We start from the raw sequence: 20603 nt of genomic DNA, 5'->3' as shown, positions 1-20603 counted from the left end.
GGGGGACGGGAATGGCAGACGCAGCTGCTATTTGGCAATTTGTATTATCTATGATTATATCTATATGTATTAATAAACTACAATTAATGTATATTTCTTAATTATTTGTTAAGGCTCATTTTAAAATGCGGTCTTATTAAAGCAGGTAGAAGTAAAAGTGCATTACATATTATTATTCTTATTATTACTATTATTATCATCATCATTATTACTGTTGTTGTTATTATTTGTCGCTATTATTATTACTATTATTATATCCTAGTCGGATTTATTTTTTAATATATGATTGCTACATATGGGATACTAAATAAAACTAGTTTCAATAATGGTGAGATTTGTAATATTCGTTTTTATCTATAATCCTAATGTCAATTAGGCCAGCCTTCCACGTGTAATAAATATATTGTAAAACTGTTATAATAACCTTTAATTTAACTTCGAAAAAATATTTGAAGAAATAATATCTTTGTCAGATCATATTTGTTTGTTTTCAGCTGGTACATTATTACGTCTCTTGTGCGATATGCTTGATCTTATATTTCTACATATCTCATTATATCGTCATGCGACATATTTCGATAATCTCATTATTTTTGTATTTTGAATAAAGTGGTATATCGCTCCAATCTAATTTCATTGAATTGTTTACTAAACTTGCTTATTAACAATATAGCGGTGCATTGTCTTTAAATAAAATAAAATAAATTGTTAGTGGGATTCTCAAATAAAACCTGGCTAATGATGGTATATATTTTTGTCTTTATTTTTAATTTGTAGTAGTATTCACTTTATAGCTTGGTCCTATATTCGACATGGATGTGACAAAAAGCTCTGCAGTTATATAGAATATGAGGGATGGATTTAGTAAGGCTGAGAGTGCGAGTGATCGAGAGGGTTGTTCGAATTGATGAAACGTTTTCAGTTTCTTGTACAAGCAAAGTTATTATAGGAGAACCACATGGAAAGAGAAAGGTCACATGTGCTTACCAAGCGTTTAATTACGGACCGATTTTATTTGCTGGCCGAGCACCATTTCGGAAAGTAAACAAATCCAATTACATGATCTACGTGGCAACAACCATTGGACTAATCGGCTGATCGTTGTATTTTACATGGTTTATTACAAACACAAAACGTTGTCTTACAGAATTTACTTTAGAAGGATTTACTAATGTCTCAAACTTGTGCCACATTTGTTTTCATTTCTGGGCGATCTTGTGACTGACGTAACAAAGCATGTAGTCATGTACCTGTTTCTCTTTTGAAGATTGAATTTAATGCCATTTCAGAGTTGCATTTTGCGTTGCATTTGACACAGTCAAGTGTTTTCAAACTAAGAACTACATGCTTTAAGAATTGTGAAGTATCAAAAAAACATAATATTAGGTCTTGCAAACACTCCCAAAAATTACTTCCGTTTATTGACAATTGCATTGCTCACTGATACAACAAGTAGGTAATCCATGAAGTGGAGGTATATAGGATAAACATTCATTTAAACAATAAAGGCATTGCTGTACTTCCTCATGGGTAAACCACTTTCAGTTAACTTATTGTTGAGCATTGGGAGCTAAAGAACATTGTTTTGCCAAAAAATAAATTTCTAGCAATGTATTTAAACAATTGAATGTAGCTACCTCAATATCCTTGACTGGAAACTTTAGTAGGTCTTGTTGGTACGTGCACAAGTTTGACCCTTATCTCCTTTGTTCACAAGATCTGTGGTATTTTACATTCACGAATGCTCCACTATGTGGATATGTGGTCTGTGGAATCCTACTTGCTTATGAAGGTTTCGGTGACATTTATATTTTTGTATATGTGTAATGCTGTTTATTGGTTATATGACCTTTAAACCCCTTGGCGTCATTTCACAGACAGGCAATACAACTCATGGTCAATAAGTAGTATTGGGAAAACCTATTTCACCAAGTTAGATCTACTTTGATCTCGTGACCTTTAGAGTTTTACAGTAATTAATACACTGCAAACATATAATCTGTGATATCGGACAATATCGTTATTTTCTTATTCTTGTATTGGTCGAAATGCTGCTTTCTTGTTACTTAGCCTTTGACCTCTCATGTCACAGCCTGAGACTACAGTATGGTCCTGTTTAGTCAAGGTCTAGATTGCAAAACACTTCGTTGCATACATTTAACCTGGGCAATAACATTAAACCACAAGGTGTTATATTCCTAGTAAGGTAGACTACTTTGTCTCAGGATAATAGTTGTATTCACTATAATCAGCACATGTCATTAATTAAGAAATGACAACACAGACTGCTGTCATTTGACTTGTATGTGAAGAGGGTATGTTTATTGGGGATGCCTTTTAGCTTAAATCTTAAAATTTGATTGTTAATTAGGTTTGATTTTGTTCTCAAATATCCCTACACCCTGTAATGCTGTAAACGAAAACTGAGGCAAATATAGCTAATACGAATGATGTGACGTTTAGCTATGCACTGCCATGATCTTATATATAATAATGGCACTTCAAATACAGTATTTTAGAAATTCCAATTGATCCCTACTTCCACCATGGCTGGAAAAGAAAGGCACCCCACAGCTAAAAGCCAGTCGTTTATGATAAAAGGTACTAAACAAATACACAAGCTCCTAAATCCCTTCTCCATAATTCTAATCTTCTCTATGATATATGTCAAACAAAATGTTTGACTTAATTCTTATTAGAATTAAGCTCTTCATTTCATACGTTTTTGCATGATTTGTGATAATTGTTTGTTTGTTCAGGAATCTCCTAAACACCAAGAGAACTTCTTTTCATTTTGCTAGCAATTTCATTATAAAAATAGACTTAAAAGTCATAAATACAAAGATCTCTTTACCTTTCAATCCTTACTATGACAGAACAATATCAAGGCACTTTATTTAGCTAGGGAGAAACTACACACCAAGCTTGAGAGTGTTTTTTCGCTGTGACACTTCGTTTCGTTAAATCACCTTATGTCCATACCGAACCATCTCAGTTGGCACATTTCATGTACATTTAATACGCATAGAATAATGACCCTTCACCATTATCTACACGCCTAGGTAAATAAATGTATTTTCTATGCTCCAGCTTCTGGAGTGAACGACTGGTCTCTGCCGATTGAGTCCTCAAGTGTCTTGGAATCATATCAATCAAGATTACTAATCAGATTCCTTCACCCTCCGTAAAATTTTGGTGACATCACTAGTGAATCTGCATCTGAAATTTCAATAAGATCAATGCAATATTGAGTCTACGTTTGAACATTTTTTTCCTGTAAAATGAATTTATGAATTATTCAAAATATACTAAATGGCACTTTGATAAAGATTCCAGCATACCCAGAGGTAAGACACTTTTGAGTCCCATTTTAGCTAACTGATATTGACTGCCTGTTATTCATCTGTGAATCATTCAAGTATAGCATTACGGCGTAAGAATTTTAAAATGACATGATCGGGGTCCTAGCCATGAAACAGCGTTCTCTAATGTAACAAAAGCTGCTTATGTTGTTCATATCCATCTTAATCATGTGACAGAAACTTGTTAGTGCTTCTAGAAGGTGCTTTCAATAGAGTACTGTGCATACATTTGTACAAGCTTACTGGGTACAGAGCAACATGTGCTGTAAGCAAGCTGTAAAATCACATACATACTTGTGAGCAGTAAAAAAAACAGTATTTTACCGACTCCCAAACTGTCCCTGCTTCTGAAGAACTCACTTAACGGTTTGTATATCTGAAGTCTAGTTAATCCAGCCTACTTAAGTACCACATCTAAACTGGGGTCTGACACAAAGGAGGCTGCAGCCATCGTTTCAGACGAAAGGCTGCAGATTCTTGTCAAGTGTAACCATATATACAAACGCTAGATTAGATAAATTTAATATGTAACAAGAATGTGCATTAAAACCTAAACCGTTACATTCTTCAACATTGTTTCAAACGGTTCAAAATAAAGCACCATTTTGCATCTAAGCAACCGACATGTTACCAACATTTCTTAAAGGGGAGGGAACAACCTCCCCATAGAACCATGCAAGGAAGGCATATCAACCTGCCATCCCTCCTCCCCCAACATCTTAGCTTCTCCTCTTCGTCAGTATAAAGATATTAGTTGCACCCCTGCTTCTTGCCATAATGAGCTACTTCTGATACCATACGCATTAGTTGAGCAGAGTAACTCATTAATTAAGCAGAGTGACCACATTGATAAGATTTCCGCCATTTCATCAGCAAGGTGATGGAGTGATGTCTATATATCAAGTAATACAGGATTATAGGCACTGGTAACAGAGATCCTACATCTGAGTACCTGCTAAAGATCTAAGAAGGGTATTATTTCGAGGCAAACTATTTCAAAAACGAGCTTTGTTATCCATCATGCATGAATACTTACATTGTTGATGAATAACTCTGTTAAATATAAGCTTAACGAGCCTAATCTTTTCTGTAATTGCTTCATTAACTTTTTCACAGTTGTGGCATTTAGCTTACAACTTGTCTCCTGGTTCATAGCATTTTTTCAAATAACCGGGAGAAGAAAACAGGGGAAAAAACACAACAAGATGCAATCTGCTATTTCAATTATGACAGCTAGAGCAGACATTACATACAAATGAATCCATGGATCACTAAAGAATGATCTGTTGAAAAATTGGATCCTAAAAGATATATTGCTAATGTTAAACAACTCATTTTTCAACCAAAGATTGTCACTATTGTATTTTCGAAATATAGACCACTTGAAAAACTTTTTTTTTCATTAATTTTTTTTCACAAGAATAGTCTTCAATGATTGTGCATCTCAAAAGTTAAATGTACCTGCAATTTAATTCACAAAAGCTGCAAAACTTTCAATGTTTGATAAAGCTACTTTGACCACTTAATTGTGTGTGGGAATTATTCCATATGCCATGACTCCTACTGTAGAGTTCCATACGCCATGTCTCCTATTGTAGAATTATATGCCATGACTCCTATGGTGAAGTTCTATGTGCCATGACTCCTACTGTAAAGTTCCATACGACATGACTCCTACTAAAGAGTTCGATACGCCATGACTCCTACTGTAGTGTTTCATACGCCATGACTCCTACTGTAGAGTTCCAAACGTCATGACTCCTACTGTAGAGTTCCATACGCCATGACTCCTACTGTAGAGTTCCATACGTCATGACTCCTACTGTAGAGTTCCATACGCCATGACTCCTACTGTAAAGTTCCATACGACATGACTCCTACTAAAGAGTTCGATACGCCATGACTCCTACTGTAGTGTTTCATACGCCATGACTCCTACTGTAGAGTTCCAAACGCCATGACTCCTACTGTAGTGTTTCATACGCCATGACTCCTACTGTAGAGTTCCAAACGTCATGACTCCTACTGTAGAGTTCCATACGCCATGACTCCTACTGTAGAGTTCCAAACGTCATGACTCCTACTGTAGAGTTCCATACGCCATGACTCCTACTGTAGAGTTCCATACGTCATGACTCCTACTGTAGAGTTCCATACGCCATGACTCCTACTGTAAAGTTCCATACGACATGACTCCTACTAAAGAGTTCGATACGCCATGACTCCTACTGTAGTGTTTCATACGCCATGACTCCTACTGTAGAGTTCCAAACGCCATGACTCCTACTGTAGTGTTTCATACGCCATGACTCCTACTGTAGAGTTCCAAACGTCATGACTCCTACTGTCGAGTTCCATACGCCATGACTCCTACTGTAGAGTTCCAAACGTCATGACTCCTACTGTAGAGTTCCATACGCCATGACTCCTACTGTAGAGTTCCATACGTCATGACTCCTACTGTAGAGTTCCATACGCCATGACTCCTACTGTAAAGTTCCATACGACATGACTCCTACTAAAGAGTTCGATACGCCATGACTCCTACTGTAGTGTTTCATACGCCATGACTCCTACTGTAGAGTTCCAAACGCCATGACTCCTACTGTAGTGTTTCATACGCCATGACTCCTACTGTAGAGTTCCAAACGTCATGACTCCTACTGTAGAGTTCCATACGCCATGACTCCTACTGTAGAGTTCCAAACGTCATGACTCCTACTGTAGAGTTCCATACGCCATGACTCCTACTGTAGAGTTCCAAACGTCATGACTCCTACTGTAGAGTTCCATACGTCATGACTCCTACTGTAGAGTTCCATACGCCATAACTCCTACTGTAGAGTTATATCTGCCACGACTCCTAATAAAGAGTTCTATCCGCCATGACTCCTACTGTAGAGTTCGATACGTCATGACTTCACCGACCGGAAGTTTTCCTTTGAAAATATCTATCTAGCTGAAATATATAGTATTATGCTGATATACTGCAGTGAGCGGGGTATGAGCAAACGGCTCCGACACCTTGCTGGATGGTGTGTGTTTATATATTGGAAGCCAACGTGACGACGACAATGGTAGAATTCTACCTATTTCTGTTCAATTTCCTGCAAATACTAGTGCGCATTGAAACGAGTTTTGAAAGGGAACTGTTACTAATAGTCCGTCATCTGGAATAGTATTGACTGTGGTACAGTTCTACGATCTGACAGTTGGCAGTGGTTATATGAGAGAGACAGGGTTCACAACAGCAGTATTTAGATACAACGGACTTCTCAAATCGCTTATTTATTTATTATATTGCTATTATTATATCACTGGGTCGAAACAATCCCATCAAGATGACGTTGTAGCTTCAAAAGGCTCAATATATACTTCGTTCTTTTCTCCATGTCTGATCCCTCTCTGGTATGAAAACAAAAACATAGAACAGATGGCGACAATTATAGGAAGATCACTTAAAAACCTTTATTTATTTCTACGTTTTAAATTTCTCATCTCAAAGTATATATAAATGATGCTACGATATTAAAACCATACAAAATGGAACTGATATACGTCATGGTGAACACGAATGTGATCAAGAATTTCTTTTTCTCGAAAATTTCTTGAAATGTTTGATTTCATACTCTTCTAGTATTTTAACCTTTCCTCTAAAGGTACTTTATTTGTATATTCATTTACTCATAGGTTACACACAAACACAATATATGTTGTTAGTATCAATGGATGGAAGAATTCAATTTTGCAAAGAAGTGGAGGAAGGGGGGGGGGGGTACTTGGTGAAGTTTGTAACACCGTTATTTGAAATATCACAAATCACAAATTTATCCACATTATGTTATAGAAAACACTTCACGTGGGCTGGGGAAGCTATACATTTAAGTGATTGGGGTGTATAAATTTCGGACAACTCACCAAGTCCCACTACCCCCCCCCCCACCCTCACCCTTCTTCACCATTCTGCATCTCATTCCTGCCCATCGGGGGAGTAGGTCCTTGGTGTATCCAGTTACCTTTTTCTAAATGTTTTGAATTTGATTGAGTCATCATAGTACTACTTGTTTCTATAACGTATAACATTCTACTCTACTTTTCGCTATTCAATAAGTTGTAGTACCGGAATAGCGCCACCAATTGATGAAAATTGGTGGCGCTATTCAATAAATTGTAGTACCGGCTCCCCCCCCCCCTTTCCTGAGCCGCTTGCTCAGGGGGGAGCCGGCACTTTTTGAATACTCAATCATTCAAGATGATATCCTTGAACATGAACACAATTTTTTTCTTACCTCACGTTTCACACAAGACTGCCTGGAGAATTTATTTTGTAGTGTGCGGATGAAGAATGCAGTTCCCTTACAACTTTAATTCAGATATGCATTACACAATCATCACTGTAGCTCAGTTTCTAAAAATCTCCCCAAGCTGGAACCTACCAAGAAAATGATAATGAATTCTTTGCAGAGTCCAATGCTGACACCACTCAATCTATCGAGAATGATTCTGTCATCCCTGATGTGATCTTGAATCAAGAAGGATCCGAACTTCAATTGTTTGCTGATGAGATGAATAGCCTCTACTACCTTGTTGGGTACTGCATCACACGGCTACAAAGATATGACAAACATTTTCCAGGCTGTCTAGGTACTGTCAAATCCACTTCACCATCATTGCCGGTTCCAGCTAAGCTGACAATTCTAAAAGAGTACAAAGAGGGTTGTTTAGTTCACCCAACGTACATAGCTTGCATTCCAGTGCCTTTGGGCAGCTGAAAAGATGTTCAGAAAGTTCAGTAGTGACGACCTTCTTTCCATGGTTAACACCAAGAAACAGATTACCTCTGCTGTGGATTTGACAACTGTTGAATTTCAATTCCCAGATTGTGACAACATCCAAGGAAAGCTCCTATCACTGTTTCTCAATGTGCGCCTCCATATATGAACTGGGTAAACTGGGAAGCTAGAGTATGGCAATGCGGAAACTAATTAAGAAAGTAAAGTAACAATGTACGTTCATAGCTAGCATATAAAAATACTGTCTTAATGCAAGATATAACAAGTGAATAGATAATATTATACTACATTTTATACTACCGGTAATATAATTTTTTGTCAACAGCCAATTAAGAGTTAATATCACAACATAATTTAGAGTAAGGTTAAGTAAGGTCAATTGTGATGTCTACAATCAAACAGTACAATGTCCCATCACGTATTATCAGAGGAAAGAACCCTGCCCCCTCTCTTTTGTATTTCTGTCCACTGCAGATATCAACACTGTATATGGTCTTTACTCTGTACAACTATCATTTCTTAATGTTGGTATAATACAGTCTAAGGTACACTTGTTAAACCATATTTTTCGTATAATATGTTTGGTATAGTGGGAGGCTCAACTAATATGCTCGACAGGTCAAAAATGACTTATGCTCAACATTCTAGTAAGTGTTTCATTTGTGTAAAAGTAAGTTGGCCTGACGTTTTGATCCTAGCAGGATCTTCTTCAGTGGCTAAATGACAATTTCATCACTTGATTGAAAAGTTTTACTGAGCATCATTTATTTCTATTGTAGATCTATGCAATACAGCCTAGCCTAAACATTAATTACTGTAAGTGTTGTATGCAACCTTATCCAGCCTATGCGCATACAAGTATTGAAACTTTACAGTTAGAAGAAAGACAATTTTCAATGGGGCTTAATTTGTGCAACTGGGCAAAATCGTTTGATACTTCTACAGTACATACATGTACAGTATGCAATGCTTTTGGAAATTGCTGAAAGCAAAATGTATATTCTAGATCTTGTCAAATGGTTGTTTGTTACATGCATGTGTGAAATTTTGTTGCTTTACACAACACAGCTCCTTTTTGATGAGCTTTTAAAATCGGAAACCTGCCAATTACATGTTCGAAATAGGACAGACTGAAATTATTCTTAAATGAAAAGCTTAAAGACTTGTTGCATTTTAATACACCACTGTTCAGGTTAGGCCAGTAATGGCAATATGAAGAATAAGTAATTAGTAAAGAATTATCATTATGGCCATTTGGTGTCATATATATATTAAAAAAACTGAATGATAGTCAACAGCCCTGTACTCAGTTGACAGAACTGACCAGTAGTCAAACTACAGGCTTTTAGTACTGTACTAGTTTTTCTGTTGGTACAGACTTAATTGCTTGGAAGTTGTACCATAGCATTACTTGATAGTTAATTCTCACATTCATAACACTGGAGGCAAAGTAAAACATCTCCCAACCAAGTAAACAAATGGTTACATTTATGTCCTATGTACTATTAGTGAGTTACAGTAATGGTAGCTTTAGTAGTGGACTTGGGCTATAGGTCTATAGTATTAGAATAAGTAACCAACTGTATGCCGATGTGTATATGACCATGATTTATCGATATGTGGATGACTAAACACATGAGTTATGTAAATTACCGAGTAACTGACTGACAGTGCGTCTGCTTCTGAACTCTGTGTCACTGTGATTCCTGTGGCCTTATTAAACAGAATACTGTATGGTATACATGTTAATGGAAAATACCTTTAAGTTTGTGAAGTTACAACATACACCAGTATCCCAGTTGCTGCTGTGTTTTTTTTTTCTCAACTGTCCCATTTAATCTATTGCGCCTAGTGAGCAATACTATATTCCTGAGAAAATTACATAAATTCTATCTTCGGCATTAAAGATAATTAATTTTAAACATTTCGTTAGAACGTAACGGCAGTTTGTATACACGATGTAGTGAAATTTAACGCAATCACAAATATTCTTATTTTTTCAATCAAAAGTTTGGCCAAGATAGAAGTTATATGTCACCGATATCAAACATGACTAGAGTGATAGATGACACTTTGCTCTATGACGTGATGTGTGCCGCACTATCTAACTATTTCTATAACTAAAGATAATTTATTTTAAACATTTCGTTAGAACGTAACGGCAGTTTGTGCACGATGTAGTTGAATTTTTAGCATAATAAATAAGTTATGTCACTGATATCAAACATTAATACAGTGATAGAAGGGACTCTTCTCTGTCTCGTTATTGCGTATCGCACTTCTTATAATTTCTTATAAGAAAGATTATTAATTATAAACATTTCATTACTGGGATGAATTGTCTTAAATTTTATGTACAAACAATTATTGAGTACCACTGCACCTTCACCATTGCTTATTTTCAGCTAGATATTAGATGGCGCTCTCCGCTCTTCTCCTTATTGACTGCTCTTATTGTCCGCTACTTATGTCCGCTACTAATATCCGCTACCTTCAAGCAGGTAAGAGAGTGGTCTTGGAGTAGAAAAATTGGTGGCACTTTTTAATAAGTAGTTTGCCGGCTCCCTTCTCAGGAAAGAGGGGAGCCGGCAATATTACTTTATTGAATAGCGTCCTTCCAAATCTTTGTACTGTTTGTCCTCCACCTCATTTGCTACTTTAAATTGCTCGATTGTCTGTTTTTCCCAATCCCCCCCAAAAAAATCCAATTAACCTGCAGGAGCCGTGCCTTGCACGGCTCGAACAGGACTTTCACTCTGACCACCCATTGCATGTCTTCATAATGTCGTGTGCCTTTGACAGGCACACTGGCTCAGGATATAATGGCTCATCAGGAAAAAGGAGAGCCGGCACTAGCAAGAGGGCGGGTCCTTGAGGGAAATTGGTGGAGCTATTCAATGACATTGTGTAACATTGCACTATACCGAGGTTATTTATTATGATCTATTCACAAGTTGTCTCAATTTTCCCAAAATTATATTTTTCAGTTCAATTATAAAAGCATATGTCATATAGCGTAACTTAACTGTCCGATCGTGGATGATGTGATTAGAAACTGATTTGTTGAACTCTTTTAGAATGTTACCTAACAAATATCTGTCTAACAGTTGCAGTAATACAAAGCAGTGCAGTCTTCCATTCCTATTCTGATCTAACTATACAATTTCCAACCAGAATCGTAACTTACGGGATTATTATACCGGCATTCAATGTAACACTAGTCTGATAACATGCTGACATGCCAAACAGTGCGCATGCCCGAGGTAAAATAGACCCGGGGTGATAACAATCCAAGTATGAGACCATTCAAAATACCGATAAGGCTGAGAACGAGGGGAAGGATTCCACCCAATGATGATGCCAAAACTGTGTTGGTGTGTGTTTATGTGTGTATGTCTGTGTCTATCCAACTTCTGTTGTTTGGATCGTAGACATTGTTATCAAGACAAATAATGCAGTTTTCTTGTTCAGAATTAATGAGAGAGGGGTATTTGAAACTGAATTAGTTTCACACAGAAAATTGAACTACTGCAGCTTGGGAAATATGCTTGGACTACTCCAGCTTCGGCAGTAGTTTTCTTATCGAAAAGGAGAGTTTATTCGCGAAAGGGATTTATTTATCCATCAGCAGTGAATTATTTACTTGCATGAAGACAGTTCATGATATGTTCCAGTTATATTGATAAGCTTAACTTCACAGTTGTGTTAATACTATCACTGGTCTGGGATACAGTTACAACTATATTAAAGAATAACCCTGAATATAAAACCAGCTTCTTGAGTTAATCGTGGTAGATATTTTGTATTAATATCGCTTATTTTTTTATTTATTATATTGCTATTATTATATCACTGGGTCGAAACAATCCCATCAAGATGACGTTGTTGCTTCAAAAGGCTCAATATATACTTCGTTCTTTTCTCCATGTCTGATCCCTCTCTGGTGTGAAAACAAAAACATAGAACAGAGGGCGACAATTATGAAGATCACTTTAAAACCTTTATTTATCTCTACGTTTTAAAATTCTCATCTCAAAGTATATATAAATGATGCTACGATATTAAAACCATTACAAAAAGGACCTGATATACGTCCTGGTGAAAACGAATGTGATCAAGAATTGTGTTATAGGAAACACTTCACGTGGGCTGGGGAAGCTATACATTTTAGTGATGGGGGTGTATAAATTTCGGACGACTCACCCAGTCCCATGCACCCCCACCCTCCACACCATTCTGCATCTCATTCCTGCCCGTCAGGGAGTAGGTCCTTGGTGTATCCAGTCACCTTTTCTAAATTTGATTCCGTTTTGAATTTGATTCCGTCATCATAGTACTACTTGTTTCTATAACGTATAACATTCTACTCTACTTTTATCTTTTGCTTGCTGAAGTGCAATTTACTATTTATACTTAAACTATATTTCTAGAGAGATGGACATAGAACTATTCGGCTGTACTTGCTGCTACTGGGTTGCTACTGGTTGCTCAAGAAACGTGAAGTATTGATGAGTTATTATTTCAATATAGTTTAATAGAATTATGATCCATATCCAATACATTTAATGGAATGTTCGAGTGTCTCATTTGCAAACCTTTGGCGGCTATGCATATTGTAAAACAAACCTCAGCAGGGTCCATATTCGTAATATGAAATTGTCCCTTAAAAGAGGATGTTCTCTTTGTTCAAGTTTTAATGAAAAAGTGTAATTTCTATTATGTAGAAAGTGCCTCATTAATAAAAATTTTAGGATATAATATTTATTTTAAAAAAAGCATTGTTGTTGAAAAATATGAAAAATTGACATAAAAAGTGACCTTTTGTGGAAAAGCATTCAAGTAATTAAAATTTGTGATACGAATTGAACAGAGAGGTTCGTTTAGTCGGAACGTTTGAGTAAACTTTGTGCCATCCATTCGACGGTCACATATCCTATTGCCCCTACCACTTTCTATCCTATCCCCAAAATTGAACACTCTTCCGTCGCCCCTTAATCCTACTTATGAAGTCAATATTAGCCACAGACGAATAGCCACAGAGCAGACAATGACATACGCAGCTTTTCCGACACTAGCTCTTACACCAGATGATGCGCATGGGCACCCAGGTAATGTGCAGCAGGGTTGTAATTCAGCAATTTGATTGGTTGATGACAGCAGATCCGGCCCTCTCACAATCGAACTGACGTGGGCAAAATTCAACTGCATCATCTTGCACTCAAACCCGGGGTCGAAAACGGCAATCTCTGAATAATTGGTGAATCGAAATCCTTCTCCGACGTCTGCGTCAATCAGATAAACATTTGGAACTTGTTGAGTTGTAAAACAAGTAGGTTCTCTACATCCTGCGTAATATTCCATCAATGGGGCGCCCTCTGTGCATTCTTCGCCAAATCCTACCCGGGTAGTAAGAGGTTGAGGTTGCAGTCGGAAATGGACTTTGTAGCCATCGAACCTACAAGACAAAGACAAGAAAGGGGTTGGGGTGGGGAGAGATCAATTTTCCCCATAATATATTTCAAGACGTCACTACGTTTCCATATTTGCGTGCATTTGCGATATAAATTCTTGTAGTGAGCTAAGTTATAATATTTCTCATACTTTTCATGGTTGTTCTAACCAACGATATGCGCTCTAAAATGTACCTACTCTCCATCGCCCCTCCTTTCTTTCTCTCAATTGAATTACGTTAATAAATTTAAACAAATTGTAATGCGTTAATATAGGTTGAGTAATTTCGCTTCCTAGTAATGATCCCCCCAGTGAGTTGCCCCATGGCCGGGGCCCGATAACCAAAGTGCCTAGCAAAAGGCAAACTGTGAACAAGATCGTCCTTGCTTCAATTAATATCAATGGTGTCAGAAGTAAAAAACTAGAGCTCCAAGCCTTTCTGAATACTCATAGTCCCGATGTGGTAGCGCTCCAAGAAACCAAAATTGACAGTTCTGTTGGTTCACAAGAACTCCTGCCTGCTACTTTGGGGTACGTCACTTTTAGAAATGACCGTACCATGGGAGGTGGGGGTACAATGTTGCTGATTAAGAAGCAGTTGCAACCGGTAGCGGCTCCTTTCCTCACAAATGGCTCTGAATCTGTTTGGGCGAAGTTCACTGTAAATGGTAGTTGCCACTATGTTGCTTCCTGGTACAAGGATCCTGATGCTCATTCTGATCATATCAACTTACTCAGAGAGCAACTGAACATGATCACAGCAAAATACCAAGCTGGTAGACAACCATGTTTTCATGTCCTAGGAGACTTTAACTTCAGTAAAATTGACTGGTTTACTAGACTGAACAAGGAAAGTCAAAACTGTTTAACTCAAAGTTGTGGCAAACCATTGTTAGATATCATCGATGATTTTGCTGCGGACCAGCTAGTCAGTTTCCCCACTAGAGGTGAAAACACCTTGGACCTCGTTATCACTAACACGCCTAGTCAGTACGAGGAAGTTAAGTCTTCATCCCCTATGAGTGACCATGACACGGTCCTTTGTACACTGAAGTGTTTTCGGCCCTATGATAGGCAGCCACGTAGACGTATCTTACTTTACTCTAAAGGCAATTATGATGCCATGCGTCATGAAACCAGAGCTTTCACTCAAAATTACTTCAATGGGTTACAGAACAAACGGGATATTGAATCAAACTGGAAACTCATAAAGTCATTCTTAGACAGTACTGTCAAAAGAAACATACCTTCAAAGATGTCTTCAGGTAGGAAGTCATTACCATGGGTGTCCACCCACATTCAGAGACTCATCAGAAGGCGCGACAGACTGCATAGTCTGTACAAAAGAACTAGAAAGACCAATATCTATGACAAATGGGTGGAGATGCGCTCAAGAATAAAGAAAGAAATTAGAGCTTCACACACAAATTTTGTAAATGGCATCCTGGGGGATGTCAAAACTGACTGTAAGCCCTTTTGGAAATACATAAATGGTAAACGTAAGGATAAACATTGCATCCCTCCACTGCAGACTAAGGACAAAATAGTGTTCAGTGACATAGATAAAGCTGAAGCTTTCAATGAGCAGTTCTCCAGTGTGTTTACTAGGAATACCCCAGATGAAATCCCATTACAAAGTCCTTTGTGTGTGAGGATGGATGACATTCATGTCTCCACCTTTGGAGTGGAGAAGCTGCTGCGGGGTTTGAAAACTTCAAAGGCTGTGGGGCCAGATAACATTCATCCTTGGGTACTTAAGGAATTGGCTACTGATATTGCTCCAACTATCAGCCATATTTTCCAGCAATCAATCACTGATGGGAGCCTACCTAGGGATTGGAGAACTGCTAACATCTGCCCCATATATAAGAAGAATGATGTATCCTCGCCATGTAATTATCGCCCTGTTTCCCTTACTAGTATCTGCTGCAAGCTCTTGGAGCACATAATCAGTTCTAATATCATGGAGCATTTCCAGAATAATAACATCTTGTCTGCCAATCAGCATGCATTCAGGAAATACCATAGCTGCGAGACCCAGCTCGTTTCTGTCATCAACGAATGGGCCTCCTCCCTTGACCAAAGAAAGCAAGTGGATGTCTTCATCCTTGATTTTGAGAAGGCTTTTGACACTGTTCCTCACGAATTATTGAAATCTAAACTGTACACTATGGGTGTTTCACATCAGGTTCTCTGCTGGGTGGATGCTTTTCTGAGTGATAGAGAGCAGTCGGTTGTTGTCAATGGGTCTAGGTCTAATCCTTCTAAGGTTACTTCCGGTGTTCCGCAAGGGTCAGTTCTGGGACCCATTCTCTTCCTGGCCTACATAAATGATATTGGTAATGCTGTTTCTTCTGGTGTCCGACTGTTCGCTGATGACTGTGTCTGTTATCGGGTTATCGATGATGTCAGTGATGGTCATCAACTTCAGGAAGATATAAATATACTAGGGCAATGGGCTAAAGATTGGGGCATGAGTTTCCAGCCGGTGAAATGTAACATTATGACCATTACTAGAAAGAGGAAACCTGTAATTTTCAATTACATGCTCAATGGGGTTCACTTGGTTAAGGTTGATTGTGTTAAATATCTGGGTATTCATATCACTTCAGATCTCAACTGGGGAAAGCATATTCAAAATGTGTGTAATAAAGGAAATAGGATATTGGGAGTTCTTCGTAGAAACTTATCCCCCTGTTCGAAGGATGCAAAATTGGCTGCATATAAAGGTCTCCTCCTGCCAGTATTGGAATATGCCAGTTCTGTCTGGGATCCCACCAAGCTTTCTTGCAGCACAACCTCGAAAACATTCAGAGGCGTGCAGCCCGTTTCATCGCTTCAGATTATTCAAGAGAGCCTGGCTCTGTCTCATCTCTGTTACGGGACCTAAACCTGGTGCCCTTGGCAGAGAGGCGCAGACAAAGTAGAATCATCTTATTTGCTAAGGGCATCTATGGTCAGGCTCAGATCCCTATTGACTGCCTAAGAAAGCCTCTGCGTAGGAGTCGGAACATGCATGATATGCATTTCTGCCAGCTGTATGCCAGTACAAATTGCTATAAGTATAGTTTTTTTCCAAATACAATTAGGGATTGGAATAGTCTGCCTTCAGACCTCATTAGTAGTTCCAGTGGTTCTGTGAATCCTGTCACTTATATCAGTACTCGGGTCAGATCTAATTAATTACTCTCTTGACGTGTGTGTGGTGAGATATTGTCCCTTTTTGCGGATGTGTCACCGTATCGAAGACGACGAGTAATGTATTCTTAAAAGTTCTTGGAAAAAGAAACGTTTGGTGCTTTTAAAATTTGATAGAAAACTTAGAAAAGACATGCAGCGCTTCTTACAATATTTTCCACTGAACTAAAGATAACAATAACCGCAGTAACATATATGAATGATTTATAAATCAGAATGGATATTAATTAATATATCTAAATCGTTAATGATGTTTGGTTTTGACATGCATGGGCCGGGAATGAGGGTCATTTTGCTTCTTAGTTATATAATTGTATCCCATAGAAGCACGACAATGTATTAATTGGCTATACGCGTATCATGCCGCAGGTTATTAGAACATATTACAAATTCTTAATGGAAGTATTCCTATAGCTGTAAAATGTTTATTTGTATTCTTACTGACCCATCAAAGTCATCAATTATCAAGTTTAACAGAGGACTTTTTCTAAACAGGCAGGCAAATGTCCCTCTCTGCGCTTCTCAAGTGCATTCAAATAATGCTCCGACGGTTTAAAGGTGCTCGATGTAGTCGAAACGAAAAGAATGAAACAATTAGTGACAGTAGGTCTTAAAGCAAAACAAGCAAAACGAGCAAAACGATCAAAACGATCAATCAAAACGATCAAAATGAAGAATTAAAGGAAATGAAACAAAGAAAGAAAGAAATGAAACAAAGTAGATCTAAATCAACCTTTAAAGAAGAAAATAGAAATTTAGAACAGGATATGAAGCAAAGAAGACCTAACTGCAAAGCAAGCAAAACAAAAAGGGGGGGAGGGGGGGGTTGTACCAGACGAAACGTGGCCCAAAGCAACACAAGGCCACGCAACGAAACGAAACAGAAGAAAACAAAAGATAGTAAAACTAAACAAAACAAGAATTAATGAAATTAATGAAATTAACGAAATATATTCCTCGGAAACGAGTAATATAACGTGCACGAGATTACCGCATGGCTGTCAATATTTCTCCAGAATAGAAAAACAACCCCTCTGGATGGACAGGTGCCATCTGTGACTGAATTTCAAATCCCCATTTTTCACTCATCAGAAATTCTTCGTACAAGATGGATTTGAGTGAGCTCCCATCGTAAGTGATACCTGTCGGTAGAGGCCCACCTACGACGTCAAGGATGGTTGGGAAAATGTCCATGGAACTGACCGTGTGACGCGATACGCTACCTGCGGGAATTCGTCTTGGCCAACTTACTATAAACGGAATACGAATACCGCCCTCATAAACTGTCGACTTGCCACCTGCGGTAAAGATCAAAAGGAAAGATGACAATGACGTCATCAAGACAGAGTTGACATTGTGTGGTCCAACATTTATGATGAAATCATATCAAAATAAGCATGTAGATGATTCTGTAATAATGAAATTTCGCTGTATTCTGCAGACCGGCAATGTACTTCTACAATGTTCCACAACTCAGCAAACCGAAGTGATTCCCCTTTCTTTCACGCTTCCTCAATATTTGTTGTTACGTCATCATTTGTATAGTTTAAGCCCACTCAAACATCTCAAACTCAAACATCTCTTCTGGCAATTTAATGATAGGAAAAATGATTGCATACCGTCCATATTTATTACTCGGTACAAAAACTCATGAGGTTCTAGTTGACCTCTCTTAATCACAATGACTGTGTTGAGTCCATGCTACTAACGGATTTATCAAGAAGATAAAGTTTTTACAGTGCAGCTTAAACTTATCTCTTAAAGGTCCCTCCAAACCGGCTTTTGAACACATCTCTAAAATTGGTTCGTTGTCTGAGAGAAAGATTACCAGAGTGTTTTCTCTGAGCCCTAAATCGTTTAGGAGATTTATAACATCGGTAACAGCTGAGTTCATTTCATTAGTGCTGTCTCATATACATCATAGATTTTGTACGGTGTAACATACGTGTGCTTGCTTAAGCTGACTGAGAAACACACGTTTTTGCATGCTGCGATAGTCATTGATTGCAAAAAGGACTAGGTTACGCAGTTCCAGCTATATATATATATATATATATATATATATATATATATATATATATATATATATATATATATAAATATATAAATAAAAATCGTAATGAGTTGGAAAATCAAGAACAGTGAAAAAACTTTCAGCCTCCACCGGGATTCGAACCACGGGAATTCCGCTCTGTACGCGGACGCCCTAACCACTAGGCTATGGCTATGTCCAGAGGTTCGAAACCGGTAAGGAAGGTCGTAATTCCACTGTAGGCGTTTGTCACCTGTATCGAACAATACTAGTTCTGTTTTTGGTGACATATTTTGCCTAACTCTAGAGATCAAACATGATGCTAACCAAATCGAAATCATTTGTGATTCCTAAAGCCGGATCTCGAAAGAGATGCTTTGAACAGACTTTATGTTAATGCAATGGAGGTAAATGACAAAGGCAAATGTATATATCTATCTATATATATATATATATATATATATATATATATATATATATATATATATATATATATATATATATATATATATATATAAACATAATCAGTTCAAAGGAAAGACAAATGTTGCAAAATGGTCCTTCGGACTGAGTGATATTGCACTTGAAGATTGGTTGCTATTGCCTAACTTTTTAATTGCAGTGTTGGTGGATAACAGTTAGCCGAGTTAAATTGCAAGGAAGCATATTGTATATTGTTTTATTCATGTTTGATTTTACCTTGCTTTCTGGCTGCTCCGTTACTGCTCCTTGCATCCTTTTGTAGCTGTCTGTTCCTCGTGGTTTGTGCTTATTATCGAATTGTGGAATAGATTGCAGTTAAACAACTTAATTGGACGTTTTTGTTGTTGACATTTACGTTGCTTTTCCCGCTAAAGGTCGCCCATCTAGGACCCCAAATAGCGCTTTACAACACAGGCCTAGTAATTTATCAAACGAATAAATAAAGTTTCTGTTAAACTTTTGCTCAAAAACAATTTATGAATCACTGACTTCAGCAATTTATGAACAACTTACTTCAACAAAGCTTTTATATGTAAGAAATACCATTCGCGGCATGACAACGAATTTTTGCGAACTGGCTTACAAACTTATCGATTGACTGCAGCTTTTCTACCTAGCATAGCGATACAATAGTGGACCAAGGAACTGCCCATTAATGTTATAAGCACAGCTAGTTACAGCAATATTATGCTAATAAGGATACATGTATAACACTTCGAATAACAAACAAATTGATTGCAAATAGCATCTGAATATTCATGCTGTTTAATTGGCGTTGCGTTTGACAAATGAACTGCAAGTATAAGGTAATGTTGGTAACACAACTAACTCCTTAGATTTGCTGTCGTTAATATCGTATTGATCGCACTTGTAGGAACCGAATGCTGCCACGTTATCCTAATAAGGTTATGTATATCACTTTGAATAAACATATTATTCCAAGAGCTTATAGCATCTAAATATTCATGCAGTTTAAGTTCGTTTGAAAAAAGAACTGGTCATTTGATTGGAGCTAACTGCAACCTCATGAAGTACGGTACCGCACCAAAGATAAGGATCCTGACAAAATTGCCCAAGAACTTGCCATTAGAATCAAACAAAGCCATATTTCTAGCTTTCACACCCTGGCTGTATCTGCAATGGAAATCTTGCTCATCGATGATAGCATTCCAGGTAAGTTTGATATTTACTTCGCTATGTGATATGTGTCACCCACCCCCCCCCCCCCTCAAAAATTTCTACAAGTTAAGGAATAACTGGAGCAGTTACTTATCGCTTCTCGGC

At 37.7% G+C, this 20603-nt stretch overlaps 2 protein-coding genes across 2 annotated transcripts in view; one reads left to right on the top strand and one right to left on the bottom strand.

The window, feature by feature from the left end:
* LOC139954872 (interferon-induced very large GTPase 1-like) overlaps positions 1 to 20603 on the top strand; it is a 297255-nt gene that overhangs the window by 262404 nt on the left and 14248 nt on the right. The gene's annotated exons all lie outside the window — the stretch shown is intronic.
* Positions 13093 to 18157, bottom strand: LOC139954878 (arylsulfatase-like). Its single transcript, XM_071954858.1, has 2 exons — positions 17796 to 18157; positions 13093 to 13610 (listed from the first exon to the last, which is right to left on the bottom strand). Exons 1-2 carry the CDS (start codon positions 18140 to 18142, stop codon positions 13157 to 13159), a joined length of 801 nt encoding a protein of 266 aa, XP_071810959.1. The 5' UTR covers positions 18143 to 18157; the 3' UTR covers positions 13093 to 13156.

This window comes from Apostichopus japonicus, chromosome 17 (genome assembly GCF_037975245.1).
Source record: "Apostichopus japonicus isolate 1M-3 chromosome 17, ASM3797524v1, whole genome shotgun sequence".
Taxonomy (NCBI): Eukaryota; Metazoa; Echinodermata; class Holothuroidea; order Aspidochirotida; family Stichopodidae; genus Apostichopus; species Apostichopus japonicus.
The sequence above is the reverse complement of the archived record's forward strand: the minus strand, read 5'-3'. Positions and strand labels throughout refer to the sequence as shown.

Excerpts from the sequence above, each read along its gene's own strand:
- LOC139954878 (XM_071954858.1), bottom strand. The coding sequence starts at position 18,142 with ATGACGTCATTGTCATCTTTCCTTTTGATCTTTACCGCAGGTGGCAAG. Across the intron at positions 13,611-17,795 it reads GAAATATTGACAGCCATGCG|GTTCGATGGCTACAAAGTCC; the intron begins GTAATCTCGTGC and ends TTTGTCTTGTAG.